Source organism: Aspergillus nidulans, chromosome VII (genome assembly GCF_000011425.1).
Source record: "Aspergillus nidulans FGSC A4 chromosome VII".
In the NCBI taxonomy this organism is placed as follows: Eukaryota; Fungi; Ascomycota; class Eurotiomycetes; order Eurotiales; family Aspergillaceae; genus Aspergillus; species Aspergillus nidulans.
Window position 1 is genome coordinate 3716376 of NC_066263.1, and position 15088 is coordinate 3731463.

Sequence of the window (15088 nt, forward strand, 5' to 3'; positions counted from 1 at the left end):
AAGTGGATAATGCCCGTTGACTATCAAAATTCTTATTTGAACATGTCTATTATATACAGTTAGATCGTATCACGTAGCTCGCGAGTCCTGCTCACGAGTCTCATTTCTTTCGGAAACCGATATCGCTGGAGGCTCTTCTTCATAATCCGGAGGGGGTGTCTCTGAACGGACAGCCTCAGTCGTAGGCTGCACCGGCGGTGTTCCGCGACTTTCCATCACACTGAGCTCGATTTCCTCAGGTGGCTTACTTTCCCCATTCGTCGAGTCAGGCGGTAGATTTGTTTTTGTAGCAGCCACCGGTGGCTCCTCATCAACCGCGTACCTCCACTCATTGTTTTCACGTAAAAACATGCGAAATGTGTACCGCTTCTTGAGCCGCTCAAGATGCGTCTGCCGCTGCGCGTTTGTCCACCCATACGTACCGTCAAAATCGTGAATCATATGGCTATTGGCGATCCATGGAATCACAGACCCGATGGATCGAGGGATCCGGGGCCCATTGAATCTCCCACGGCGAGTGCCGAAAACAATCAACACTACCACAGTGTCGAGACCAATGATAGCCATCGCGATAACCAGCGAAGACACTGATGGCTCCATCCGCCATGCGCTCCATATAACGGTGGCGTTCTCTGCCAGGACAGGTTCTCGAAGAGGTAGAAGATAAATCTCTCGCCAGAGCGAGAAGTACGTACTATAAACCCACTGGTATACAGTTTGCGAGAGAGCCATCAACCGGTCGGGATCAAGACGCGTGATGGGTGCGACATCTTGCTTATACAGCAGGGCAACGAGGAAACCCGCCCAATCGTAAGATGAGACGTAGCTTGAGCTTGTATTTGTCGAGCCGTAGAAGCTTTGTGGGATAGCCGCAAAAACCTTATTGAACTGCCCGAGGCTGATGGTCGCATTGTCGTACATGTTGCCAGATGTGATTGACGTGTTTGGGATCTCATAGTGGTTAATGATTTGACCTTTGTGATCGAATACGATAGAAAAATTCCTCAGCAAAAGTTGCGGTTCGCAGTGCAAAGCAACCGTGTTATTACTGGTAACCCCAGATGCTGCGGTGTAATTCCATCGGCCCACGACAAGCACCGTTGACGACTGGCAAATGTCCGCTTCCTCAATCGCTACCGGCGAAAAGAAGTTGATCGATAGGGCGTATCTATCGTTTCCGTCGCGGGGCGGTGTCATTTTGACCCAGCAATCGCGGTCTGGCTCTAAAGATGGGTGGTAAGTCCAGTACGGGCCATCTTCTTGCCATACCAGATTGTCGGGGATGGACAAGGCCTGACAGTTAAGATCTGCACCCACACCCAGAGTCGTTGCGCTGTAGGAGGAGTCTTGGTCGGGATCACGGATTGCGATGGGAGCAAATGAATGGTTTGTGCTTGTCCAAGGAAGTAGCGGGACCCCACTGGTGATACTCGTTTGAATCAGGTCATACTCAGTAAAGTCTGCCGCAAAGTCGTTCTGGCGGAATACAGAATGGCTGTAATTTGCGAAGAGAGAGTCCGTTGCAGTTTCTGATTGGGTCAACTGCTGCGTGAACAGCCCACCAGCAACAGTAGTTAGGACGGTATTGGCGATGCACGCAATCGAAATTAAACCCAGCAGAACATGACGGTTCTTAGCAGCTTTCGGTAAAACAGTCCACGGATTTTGGCACGAGTAGTTCATGGTCAACGAGGAGCTTGCGCTGGCCATTCCACGTTGAAGATGGACCCATGGTTCGAGAATGCTGAGGTTCCGATGAATGGATGTACATAGCGCGCCAACTGCCGACGCAACGACAGACGGAAGAAATGACAGGACCACTTGGAGGAAACTCGAACTAGACTGGTTCAAATGTTGGAACCCGCCCTTTTTGGCGAACGTTGAGATAACCAAGCTCATCAGAACGATGACCGCGGCGAGAAGCAGAAACTCAAGGATGAAGATCGGAATGACCAGGAAATGTGGCCGCGGGTCCGCCCGTACGCGCATTTGATCGTCTAACCGCACAGGATTGCCTAGACTGATTAGAACGAGGTTTGTAAATGACAGGGGAAAGCTCACCGTCTACTGTGACAATCTCAAGCCGGCTTCCAAGAGGACTGTGGTACCATTGAAGCCGACAGTCCCGCAGGAGGCGACGAAGCTGCCGGGTCGAAAACTGGTGAAAGCCAGACCGCGGGTCGGCCAGGATATTGTTGAGACCGAAGACATCAGTTAGCATACTACACATTGCACCAACGGACCCCGGATCGCTTTGAAGAATATTTGGCCGTCTGTGATAGTAGTGTAGCATAATGAGGGTGAGGACGGCGCCGATTCCCAAGATAACTTCCGCGCAACGAGCAACCGCTGCGACTATGGCAAGCGAGACCTGGCCTGTAGAACGGACTGCGGCGGCGGTGGTTGGTGAGACATCCGGGTTGAATAAACGGCTCATTGTGAGGATGAACGTTTGCTTGACCCCTCGAGTAACCTTGGCTGCGAATTCTTCCGAGCTCATGGTCTTGGACGAGTCGAGGACCAGGACAGGATCTAGGTCGCCGAGATGCTGGCTGATCACGGGCAGCTCCGTCAGTGTTCGCTCTCCGGTTGTCTCGTTGGTCTGGACAAAAAGCATATCGCTGGTATATAGAGCTCGATGCGCGAGAAAACTCTGGAAAGCGTCGATATTAAATTCATCATCAGTGAGTTCCTGTGTGGTTCCATTGAACACTCTGGCGCTAGTGATTGAACTGTTTGCGTGCATAGTAATCTCTGCTTCGCCCTTAAAATACTCAATGTTGCAAGCAAACATTGTGGCAGATGATGTGAGTTCCCCCACAACACTGCTGATAGCATTTGAGCCATGAGAGGTGGCATTGATAGATAGCAGAACACCATAAAGGTCAATTGAATTACAGCCGTCCGGAACAAAGGTTTTATCCGCACCGGTGAACGGAGTTCTGGACCACGTCGGTTCCCAGTATCGGACTTGAAGAAAATCAACGTTGGGAAATATCACGTTGTCGTACGAGAAATCCAAGATGCACTCCTCGCCCAGACCAGAAATCGGGATGTCTGTGACGTTCCAGTGCAGCAAACCCTCAGTTTCGTCTACGGAAACCGAGAAATCTTGGGTAAACAGATCCTGGCAATCAAGCTCAGTCCAGTATATTGTCTGATTGAGTGACCAAACAGTGGTTTCGCGTCGATCATCCGTGGGAATCTGAACTGGTGCAACGGCAAAATGCCCCGAGCGAGTCTGTTGAAGTTCTGCACTGCCCGTAAAGTACGCTTCAAAGTTGTTGCTTTCGTTGTCCTCCTGCACGGCAAACCAGCGAGCCTGGGTGGATAAATCTACCAGCTTTGACCAAGTCTTCATTGATTCATTCGAGATGGTGGTTACTTCTCGCAATTCCAGGAGCGAACTTTGTAACGCGGGGTGGAAAATGCGAATGAGTAGCGTGACCAGAGAGACCGCCAATACCAACCAGTGCCGTCGTTTGGCAGAAGCTATGGGCGTGATGAAGCTTTGTCCGAAATTATAATTTATAAACAAGACCGTCGCCGGACATCCTTCGGGACGGGCCATCTGAAAATATGGCTCTAGGCGCAATACGTCGAAGTCGATAAAGGACCATAAAGTGGCAAGCACGAGGGCAATGATAACGGGGACGTAGTTGTAAGTGAACGACTCGAGATTGCTCAGATCATCGGTATCATCGAAGAAGCGAAGCCCTCCGGTTCGTTCGCTGTACTGACTCAAGGCTTCAAGTATTACCATCAGGAACAGCATGAGGCAGGCGATGAAGGTGAGGAAGGTAGGACGTAGGGGAATTGGGCGCCATCCCGTCGGGTGAGTAGGTCGGGCATTTGGAGGAGAGCCAGGCTGACGAGTGGTCCAGTAGTAGTCTAGGAAGAGACACGGTGAGCATTGATCAGCAGAAATAGAACAAGGGTCCGCACTTTTGAGGTGTAAGTAGACATGGTACAGATTGAATCGCCGGCCTCCAGACATGGTCTGGTCGCATGTTCCGCCGGGCTAGCGATAACGTCCCCCAGATTCACTCCGGTGTCAGACTCGGGAACAGCGTTATCATGATAGTTCCTTTTGAAAATATAAAGCAAAGTCCCGCATGCCGATTTTCTAATGAGTTCTGGATAAGACGGACCGCACCAGGCGATGGAGAGGGGTGGACGAAGCAAGGTTGAAGGGGTGAGAGTCGGACATGACAGCCAACGGCGTCAGTCGGTCGAGGTCTTTCAATCGTGGCTCAGCTGTTGCAGGCCTCAGGCACTCAGGCGTGGCGCCAGGGACAGCCGTCGGGTGCCACTGGCTCGTTGAGCGAGGCGCCAAGCTTATACCCACTATTGTGTGCATTATCATTGGTAGACTTGAGGAGACTCAGCCAATGATCGGGGCGATGACGCAGCTTTCCCTACGTCTGCGTAACCTATACCGAAATTCCAAGCAGCCGGTGCTGATCAGCGTGTACTATTCGTACCGGCTTTACAACTAGTTGTAACGCCCGCAGAAGTATCTATTACTCTAAGGACCCTGCAGGTAACAGCAACTCAAAACCAGCTCAGCAGATTTTGTTTACTTGGGAGTAGTTCCGTTCTGTAAAGAGGGTCTGTCAGTGTACGATAAGTAGTCTTATGGGTGCGCTATCAGCCCAACTCGAGGTTTATACCTTCTGCACTACAAGGCTTCGGCCTGCCGGTCAAGCGGATATATAACCCCGTGCGGAGCCTAAATCAATGCTTCGATCCTGTATTTGGACACCCACGACAATAGGTGGATTGGCCTTCTTAGTTACAGTACCTGTCCTCTTCGTGTTCCGTCATATTTGAAGGTGCTATATTCTTATTGACGCACGAGCCGTTCGTTCTTCCTAGGTTGAGGCTGTTCGCCTGCCCCACGACTCTCGGTATAGGATCATTGAGAAAAGGCATTAAGAACAGTAGTATTATAACTGTCACTACGGATGCATGGGTCATGAATAATGCACCCTTGCCATAGTACGTGCATGAAGAACACCGTCTTGTCTACGTGGCTGAGAGTAGTTTTCAATATACCTTATTGATTTCATAGAAAAGGACAGCCAACTAAAATGGTGACATCGGCCAAGTTCAGTAAAAGCACATTCTTGCATTGGCCGTATTGTGATGTTAGCCTGCCGTAACATGATGCACATACTGGATGGTACTTGCTTTAAAGGGTACGGAATGTTGGCGCTCAAGGTAGAACCACTCGTCAGCCCCCTACGGGCTGGTCTATGCGATAGAATAGCTGGTCTGAAGCTCATCTTTTCTCCTGTATTAGGCGAGGGTCCATGCGTGGGACGTGCTTCGATCCAAATTCCAGGACTGGTCAGGTGGTTTAGGGAGCCAAACCCTCTGGAAGCGGATCTGAGATCCACAAGACTAGGTCCTTATGAGAGCAAATATTTACTTGAAATTAGGACATGTTGCCAAATACTATCATTTTGGAGAACCTCGAAATAATAACTTGGACCAATCTTTTCGGCTGCGTTCAAGTCAAAATTAGGCTTATTTTCGCCACGCCGGAGACCGTACGCATCTGTATATACACCCGCGCTGATCATAAACGAGGTAGTTTGCCGGTAGTCATGAAGTAAGCGATAAGCCACTCTTGAGACAATTATTGAATTGGTGAGGATACTTCTCTGTAAACCCACCAGCCATGATCGGCTCGTTGGGGACGGAAGTAGGAAGGAAGCCGAGTCGTTCTTGACGACCTTCAGCTATCTAACCTTGTTAACGATATTGGAGTATTGGCTTCTGGTCATCTGAGCTTTCCTTCTTTCCTTTATATTTTCCGTTGTCCTCTTTTATCCCATGCCCCGCTCGTAAATGAGTATGGATTCCACTTAGAGTGTTTATTTTGATATGGTTGGTTAGCTAGCTTCCAAAGCCTTCTTCTAAGGCTGCAATCAGTATATCTAGCTTCTCCAGCCTCTAATATGTCGGTATCCTCTTGGTCTAAGACCCACGAGCGCATGGCCGTTCTGCACTTTCTCTTTAGGATTGTTTGACAGAAACTCAGCTGTACGGTATACGGCGGTCTGGTTGAAATGTCATATGCCGTATATACTGCGGGTTACAGCCTTGGCCCCTCGGGAGCGGAACGTCCAGAGCGGAATGTATAGAGCGCGACATTCAGTATCTGTTAACTTTCGGCATCCGCACTCAACTCCGGACAGCAGACCGGATAAATCATGGCTGGCCACTGACCGGCTAACGAACAGTTAGTTGCCCCTGTGGGGATGGCGTGCATGACAGGCTGAACATGAGACGTCTCACCTTGAAACCCTCTGACAATGACCGTTGTTCATCACTACCGAGCACGGACATTGGTTCCAGCGATGCTGCCCCGGCACTTGCTCGTATTGCCCTGAAACCCGGCATTAGGTTGACGCCCCAGATCGCTTTGCAAGGCCGATAAACAGAGGTCACTATCATTGGAGTGCTCCATCTGGGAATCTGAAACTAACGTGACTGAACAACCGTTTAGAGTAACCCTTGGAGTTTGTCCATGATGGAGACTTCAGCACGGTCTTAAGTCACAGGACATAACCGCACTATGCCTCTAATGAACGGCCCAGGGAAGGACCCAAGAGAGCCCTCTCAGGGCCCTGAGGCTCCCAACATGCGGGATCAGGGGTTCGAGGAGCTGCGCCGAAAAGAAAGGATTGTTGGACGTGAGATGTCCATGCGTGAGATTCGTATTGCTATACGAAATCCGCAGTTGCCCACTATAACGTAGGAGAGGCTCAAGGAGGCGACTACTGAAATTGGATTAGGCGGAGGAGTAGATGGAGCTCAACGTGGTAATACTCCGGAGTATCGCCGATAAAGGTGGGTCTGGATTCCAATTCTTCAGGCAGGCGACGGAGGTATTGCCTGAACTGGGCATCGGAAAGCGGCCGCCAGACGACAAATTAGCCCTAGAAACTCCGGCCGGCCCCTGGCTGCACCGATCGAACGGTGGGGCTGGGCAGCACATCAGCGCATCTTCTTGTCTTGGTCTTGCCCTTCCTGCCAGTGACCGCTCGATCTAGACCAGGCACCGGGGTACTATTGTTATCATCGCACTCTGAGAATCCTGGTGAGAAAGTGGATGGAGAAACCTGAGCTCCTCATTGGTTAGGTCCTATTCCTGGCCTCGGAAGCTGGCCGATCTTCAGGCCTGAGGCACCAACAACCTTCGGACGACATTCGACAGGAGATGTAACCAGCAGTCAAAAGACGGCAGATATGAAACAGATGGGATGCTGTGTGGGGTGTTCTGCTCAACAGGTAGACCAGAAGAAAACACAGGAGGACGAGGTAGAGGGCCTCTGGTCTCCTATTGTGATGGGAATTGGAGTGCCAAAGGGCGGATGGCTATCGCAACAACTGCCTAATCGGGCAGCAGTGTTTGAGGATTTGGGAGATCGTGGATCGCCAGCCGCGACAAGGAGGTATGGCGTTCCAGACATCGTGACTTTTGATTTCCAGTGATGGCATTGTACCCACTCAAGACTCAGCGAACATTGGCTGCTTGATTTTAGCTTTGCCTTTGACTGTGCATTAGCAGCTTTGGTTGTTTTGTGTCCGAGTCGACCGACGCCTACTCTGAGTATACTACGGCAAGAATACGGGAGGACTACGGCAGGGAGTTAGGATGACGACATAGGAGACTGTCCATCAATGAGAGTCAATGGGAAACGTTAGGACAAGAGCCGGCTGCTCTGTCGAAGCTGGTCGAGATCTGTGGAATGCGTGAACCTGTGGATTCCAAATCATATTGGCTCAAAAGGAGCAAGGAATAGGCCCAGGCCGGCGGATACGATATTCGACGGCGGATCGCCGTGGATCCCTTTGGCGTGAAAATCTGGGAGATTGAATTGGGCGCTGATCCACGTCGACTGGAAGACTAAGACTCTTGACAGACCCCCTGGCCCTCATCTTGCCTCTCGCACCTCATTCGTATTCCGTCTGTCTAGTGATTGAGATCCCCGCTCCTAGCGGGCAGGTGACTCCCGAGTCGTCTGGAAAAAAGCTAGCTTGTTGCCCTTCTTCTGTCTGCAGATCATGGTCCTTGTTTTCCCCAATTGCCTAACGCCACCATCACCACCACTCACAACTGCATGCCCCGCAAACTGTAAGAGCCTAGAGTGGAAACAGTTAAATTTGCATCCAGAGCTTTAACCCTTATCTGGTCGATCCGGCGCCGGGCAATCTCCCCTCTTTGACCACAGAATTCCGGATGGGGTATGTCGCCGTTGAAAGCATAGACCAGGCTTCGGGACTTATTCCACATTCACTCTGGTTGGCCTGCTTGGCCCGGTTTTGCTGCTTTTTGCTTCTTTTTGACGTCAAATTTATATACCGCAGGGGCCCGCCTGTTCTAAAGTACGGGCTTAAAGCTTCAACGTTCATTGTCCTCTTGTTATAGCCTACCCCGTGGTTCTGGGCTCTATCGATCTCAAAAGTCCTCCACCTGTACGCCGCGAGTTTATATTTCAGCCCTTCCCGCTGTTCCAGTTCGACAGTCCGCTGCTGTGAGAGTTACCCATAGCCATGGCTTCTGCATTCGAGCCAGACTACCGGTCTTCATTTTATTCTCCCCTCCAACAAGCCCCCATCTACAGAGACGCACCGTATACACCACCGCCACCACAACACTATGCGATACCAAGCGTCGGATGCGGCCCAGGTTTGTTCAACGGCTTTTCATCTATCCAGTTCAGCCATTGCTAACAGGCTCAAAGCCGTCCCATTCGCGCCATACTTTCCCCAGACACCGTTCCTCAGCTCAATACCATATGTGCACAACGAATACGACGGCTTCGTCAACGGCGTCATCAGCGACGTCCTAATCCACGTCGACGATGGCGTCACCTATAAACAACCATACGATGCAAAGATCTTAGCTGCGAATCGTTATACAGTGCCCGAGTCCAACCTCATGTGGGGTTCTGACGTCTCTTTCGGTCCGAACGGCTACCAACCGGCCCCGAACTCCTCGCCAGAAGTCAAGATGGAGCCGGAACCGGCTCCCTTATATGGAATCCATGCAGTACCGCATTCGCGGGCTGCCACGCCAACGACGGCGCAGACGCCCGCACTCAAGCCCGAGTCTGAGCCAGAGACGGAGCTAGAGCTGGAGCCCGAGGCAGTGACAGAGGCAACGAAAATACTACCGTCAAGCAAAGAAGAAGACCAACTCCCTGAGCTGGCAGAACTGAGCCGAGCCGGACTCCAGAAGATCACGGGCAAGAAGCGAAGACGGCTCTTGCACATCATCGCTGAGCGGAATCGGCGTCTACATCAGAATAGGATGTACGATGAATTGTACAAGATGGTGCCCGGGCTGGAGAACAGTTCGCGCTCGACGAAGCGCGAGGTGCTTATGCGCACTGTGGACTTTTTGGCGGAGCTCGTAGATGGGAACCGAAGGCTACAGCAGCAACTGAGGCATCTACAAGTGCCGCCCAATACAAGTTCGGGGTATGTGCTGGGGTAATGGAAGCCGACCGTGGAAGGAATATTAATGAGCCAGTTCCTAGCACTGGCAGGGTATGAAGAGATGCCGACGTTCCTTTTCCTTTGTTTGATTCGATTTCTTCCCAAGGCTGGTCCTACTGTTTTAAGGCTATACCATACTTATTCCCTTTGTACGATTAGAAGCGAGAGATACCACAATCGCGTGTATTGCTTTGTTTATGCTAAGTCCATACTATCTAGCTTAACTAAAGACCTCGCAGGAAAAGCATTCGTAGGGCTTTCGGCAAAATCAAAGAGATACCACTTTCAACACTTGCTAGTCAATCTCGTCTCTCATGATATATTTGCTGTGTATATACCCGTCAGGACATCACACACTAACCGTCTTATTTCCCTGCCCCTCACTTGCTCTGACACTGCCAATCCGCGGAAAGATCAGGCCGGAACCTCACGGAATCCTTCGACGCAGGTAGGCGTCGAATCTGGTATAATTTCTTGTCCTTTGTGCTGACCGGAAATCCGCCCCCAACCTCACATGCTGGCCATAAAAGCCGAGAATGATACAAGGTTGCACCCGAGGCTCTTTGGAACAGTGGACGTACTATGTTTATCCAGGGTCTCATTACCCCTCCTACCGAATATGCTTATGCCCAGCTAGAAAAGAGAACCGCTAGCGCAATGTGAATATCTGTTAGCCATAGCATGTTAAAAGGACAGTAAGGCCTCGCGTTTTTAGTCCAAAGCCCTCGGACCCTTTGTGCCTGGTAGCTCTGCCTCACAATACATTTAACCAGCATTCCGTGAATTGGAAATCAAAGCTCCAAGCCACCTGCATAAGGGTCGGATCAATCGCGGTTCCATCGATATTATTGCGGCGTGGGCGTTGAGTTCCCCAACGCCGGCATGCAACCAATCTGAGTAAGAAGATTCTTCTTGGGGCACTGATGGACGAGTGGCCGCTGGTTAAGAATGTGCTCATGAAATGCTGAACCTCTTCTTTCGGATTCATTTATGCTTTTGTATGTTTTGGTAATGTTGAATTTGCGGAGTCGCTCGTGAAAGGTTGGGGCTTAGGCTGCCAGACTGGGGGTTATGCTGCAGGGTTATAGGCGTTACTTCTAGCCCACTGGAAGCAAGTCTCGCTAGAATTCCAAAAAAAGGTATTGGATATGGACAACTTGAAGCCTTGAGTCTGCCGAGCCGGGCCATTATACCTACGAACTATCTTATTTTGTGAACTAACGTATGAAAGGAGATCAGTTTTTGAGTTTAGTATAGGTGTCAGATATGTGTCAGGTTGAATTGGTCTTTGCAATCAAGGCTTAGGACAGACTATTCAGCCACCCTACATTCTTTCGTGCTGTTTGGCGCTTTCCACTGCGTGTGTACCGCACAGGTGCATGCTCTAATCTTTGTATAATGACCAATAATCGGCGTAACAGAATGTATTCCTATAGATAGCGTTGAAAGCGTGATTCTTGTTACCGATGCACCGTAGGGTACTCAATCCAAAGTACCCTTGGTACTTTATGGCAATTTCACCTGCCAATATGATTGAGCTCGGGTATATCTTCCACGGACGGTTCAAAGAAGGCCCAAGCGACAGTCTTCCGAGTTCATGTAGTATCGGACGAGGTCGACAGAGAAGAGCAAGTGGGGAGCTCGTTTCTAACGCCTTCCCTCGCCGATGTGCAAGAAGCCTATAATTCTAGTCTGTTTGCCGTGCAAAGGGGCATTCTAGCCAACTGAAAGTGGTCTGGCGTATCCCAGCAGCAATAAGTTCGCTTGCATTAATTGGGGAGCGCTGCGTAAAAGCCGGTCAGAACGAAGCAGCAAAGAGTTTGATCATAAAGCGGCATAAAAGCACTGAAATACGCTGAAATAAGCCTCCTATGAGGACGAAAGCTTGTCTTTGAGATAAGATGCTCGTATCAGACTCGCCATTCTCGATATCTTCAAAGCCCAAATTGCTCTAGTTTTTTGTCGTAGATACCCATCCCATGGCCTGTGTTTTTGTGATTTGCATTATCTGAAGATCCACGCCAATTCCTGAACGACTGACGCTGTTTTTTGGCGCTGCTATCCATATATCTCATCGCATAGAAGTCTAAGGCAAGAGGAATAGTAGCTCTGTGGAAGTAGACCGCTGGTCCTCATGAAACATTGTACCTAGTACAGTATCAGCGTCAGCCCATTCTAAACCCGCACTCCAGCATGATGGAGCTCATTCAGCTGGGTATCGTGGATGTCACGGCTGAATCTACACGGCTCCTTGGCGCATATTAGTGAATATTAGTGAAGAGACGCAATCGCCACCCAGAATTGACCAATATAGTGTGGCCATAACCTGAAGTCATCCTGCAAGCTATCGACGGCCAGCCCCAGGACCAGCTGGTCAAAGTTCCGCCATCTTATCTTTGATTTCCACGGCTTATTAATCGATTCGGTTTTCTGCCCACATGTATACTCTATGTAGGGTGCATACTAAGCCGGTGAGCTTTTGCTGTCATAGCATTTGTTACGTTGCCGTCTCCCGTTTTATCATCCACCCTACCATGGATTTTATACAATCCCGACCCGCGACTTCTGTGTAGGTAGCCTACTGATATGGACCACAGCTAATATAGATATAAACCATCTATCTCAGTTGTTCCTTTTACTCCCATTGTGGTCTTTAGTGGTTGGCTGGGAGTGTAGATTAGCAAGCGAGGCATCCATAGTAACAGTAGCATTAAGGAACTCTGTTATCCTTCGTGTGATTCTGTATTCTTTAAATACTAGGTACATCGGACAACTTCCAAGCTTTTGACTCATTGATCACTATTTAGTCTCCTGGCAGCGAACTGCAGCCTCTTTACGGGTAATGGAAGTACCGTCTAGGCGAGATTGATTTTATTCATCAAATAGGTTATTAGTGTGACAGGAACTCTGACGGACAGCTTCACCAACAGATTGCCGGCATCTTCAGTACGAGTCTGACGCAGCTTCACCTGCTGTGAAGTTTTATTTAGCCACATTACATGCCTACCGCATGATCTACAACCGGGGTTTCCGGAAGACGGACGAAGAGAGAGACGTCCTCTGGGTTCAGGATTCTTGTGGTAACTGGTTTTAGATAGATTATGCCTTCACATAGTATTTAAGGTCTATGCTGAGCACTTATGATTTCATGATTATCCTGATCCTTGCTGCCATACCCTAACGACCTCTATCTGAACTTGAACCATCACTCACGGTAGGCGACTGAGACTTTAGCAGTTTTTGTTAATTTATTCAGAAAGAAACCCCTAGATACTTGGAACAGAACGGCCATGCTGATACTATGTTTATAATCTTCAATGACCCGAAAGAGGCAGCAAGACCGTGCCCTCATGGGAGGTAAGTCGTTAGGCTATGGTTCTACCAAGCCAATGCTTCCGATAATTACTCCCTTAATGCTCGTTTCTCCTGAGCTGAGATGACTGTTTGGTCGAATATACCCAAGATTCCTGAAGATATCATTGTCAAAGAGCAGAGAACTGCCCCAGTCAGAAAGCTTGTTCGAACTATTCGGTAGTGGCATTGGAGCCAAGGATGCGGCTGGGCTTTGATATAATATGGTTTTATAGTATATCACTTACATTAGCCAATGTAGTCTACGCTCCCACATGCCTCTCTGTCTAGGATTGAGCTTCATAAGTCATCAAGGAGAACATCATACAAATACACAGTAGTAGATGTTGCACGACATTAATATACATCCCATCAACTGCCTAGCCTAGTAAGATGTCTACCACAGCGGCCGCATGCGTGTTCTCACAGGCACAGCATGGACTCCTCGTTAACCTAGCGTCCCCAAACCTTCTCTCTGCCATTCTTATGCAGTTTCGAAGGAATGCTTACTGAACATAGATATTGTAGTTAGGATTTATTAAACAAAACGTATTATGGGATGCACAAGCGAAGAAGACAGTCATATGTAGTGGCTGCATGCACATAGCGTACGAAAATGGCTGCCTGCCCATTGACTGTGGTCTCTATCATCAGATGATTGATACTTGAAAGGTCTTTTAGTTAGATGTAATGAGGAATATGTGTTCGAGTGTGGCGTGTGCGTGTGCGTATGCGTATTGTATGGTCGTGGCGTCACTGGTCCACTACATGGTTCTATTTCCTCCTAGGGCACCGGCCGCCATATAGAAGTTTGTTAAAGAACAGTCATCTCTTAGAGCTGACGGAGCGGAATTAGAGCACTAAAGCCGCCCGCTTATCTCCAGCGGAACTAAATCCGATCAGACAGTAAGTTATAAAAGCTTGCTTGGCCTTCCCACTACAATCGCAGTCCCAACGTCAGACCAACCGATTATCCTATCCAACAACGACAATGTCCTCAACCTGGTTCATCACCGGCGCATCTTCCGGCTTCGGGCTAGACCTCGCCCTCCTCGCGCTCTCCTCCGGCCACAAGGTCATCGCCACTGTCCGTAACGCATCCAAATCCTCCTCCTCTGTAGCGGCAATCAAAGCGAAAGGCGGCGAGGTCCTCGAGTTCGACGTCACAAAAGCCGATACTGTTTCAGATACTGTAGAAAAGGCGAACGCGTTATATGGCGGCATCGACATTCTCGTCAATAATGCGGGGTACTCGCTCTTGGGCGCTGTGGAGGACATGACGTGAGTTTTGCCCAATGACAGCCCTTTCTCCTGAAGAGGGAAAGTTCATGTCTCTGGGATCTGAGGGCTAACAATCACAGAGATGACGAGGCCAAACTCCAAATGGAAACGAACTTCTTCGGCCCTTTTCGCCTCATCCGCTCATTCCTGCCGACATTGCGGTCCCGCAAGAACGGAGGCGCGACCATTGTCAACGTCAGCAGCGTAGCTGGCCAAGATGCCCTGCCTACATGCGGCCTGTACGCGGCCTCCAAGTTCGCATTGGAAGGTCTATCAGAGGCATTAGCCCGCGAGGTCGCACCGTTCAACATCTCCGTCCTCATCGTCGAGCCCGGCGCATTCAGGACGAATTTCCTCTCTGCCGTGCAAAAGACCGTGACGCCGTTGTCTGAGCCGTACAAGGGCGGTCCAGTGGATGTTGTCCTGGGCAAGTTTGAGGCCGCGCAGGGGAAGCAGAGGGGGGATCCACGCAAGGCGGTTCAGAGGGTGTTTGAGGTTGTCACTGGGACGGGAGAGGCTGGCGCTCTGAAAGGGAAGATCCTAAGGCTGCCACTAGGCCCGGACTGTGTGGAGAGGGTTGAGGGCAAGATGGGGAGATTGCAAAGTGATTTTGATGCTGCACGGGGCGTTGCAATGGGGACGGATCTTGACTGAGCAGCGGCAATGAATAGTGATAAATACACTAAAGTGCTTTTGCTACCGTATAACTGCCTTGCTAGAAAATAGAAACAAAAAGCAATTCTCTATTGGCTGACCCGATCTGAGTCTAGTACATCCTTTGTTCTGGGGACGGGTAGATCTACACTTATACTTCATCCTACACGGCTTTCGTCATATGGGCAGCTGACCGCGCATTTACTACTTGGTGCTATTGCAGAGGCCTTTCTGGTTTCTATACGCTGCCGTGGAGCTAAGTTGTTGAGCCTGGTCTACCGTCAAC

The 15088-nt window shown here is 49.9% G+C and overlaps 4 protein-coding genes across 4 annotated transcripts, besides 1 other annotated feature; 2 read left to right on the forward strand and 2 right to left on the reverse strand.

Moving 5' to 3' along the window:
• Positions 1 to 15088: part of a sequence feature (contig 1.39 809..240080(1)) that runs on past both edges of the window.
• ANIA_02391 (DUF3433 domain-containing protein) lies at positions 70 to 4360 on the reverse strand (the record flags this gene model as incomplete). Its single annotated transcript, XM_654903.1, has 4 exons — positions 70 to 2015; positions 2062 to 3868; positions 3946 to 4087; positions 4152 to 4360. The coding sequence occupies 4 exons, from the start codon at positions 4358 to 4360 to the stop codon at positions 70 to 72; spliced, it is 4104 nt and encodes a 1367-aa protein (XP_659995.1).
• Positions 8569 to 10179, forward strand: ANIA_02392 (uncharacterized protein; the record flags this gene model as incomplete). The annotated part of the gene is made up of 4 exons (XM_654904.1): positions 8569 to 8704; positions 8760 to 9498; positions 9862 to 9964; positions 10111 to 10179. 4 exons carry the CDS (start codon positions 8569 to 8571, stop codon positions 10177 to 10179), a joined length of 1047 nt encoding a protein of 348 aa, XP_659996.1.
• ANIA_11336 (uncharacterized protein) lies at positions 12512 to 12808 on the reverse strand (the record flags this gene model as incomplete). Its single annotated transcript, XM_050613034.1, has 2 exons — positions 12512 to 12600; positions 12730 to 12808. 2 exons carry the CDS (start codon positions 12806 to 12808, stop codon positions 12512 to 12514), a joined length of 168 nt encoding a protein of 55 aa, XP_050468876.1.
• On the forward strand, positions 13859 to 14802 carry ANIA_02393 (putative short chain oxidoreductase/dehydrogenase; the record flags this gene model as incomplete). The annotated part of the gene is made up of 2 exons (XM_654905.1): positions 13859 to 14148; positions 14229 to 14802. The coding sequence occupies 2 exons, from the start codon at positions 13859 to 13861 to the stop codon at positions 14800 to 14802; spliced, it is 864 nt and encodes a 287-aa protein (XP_659997.1).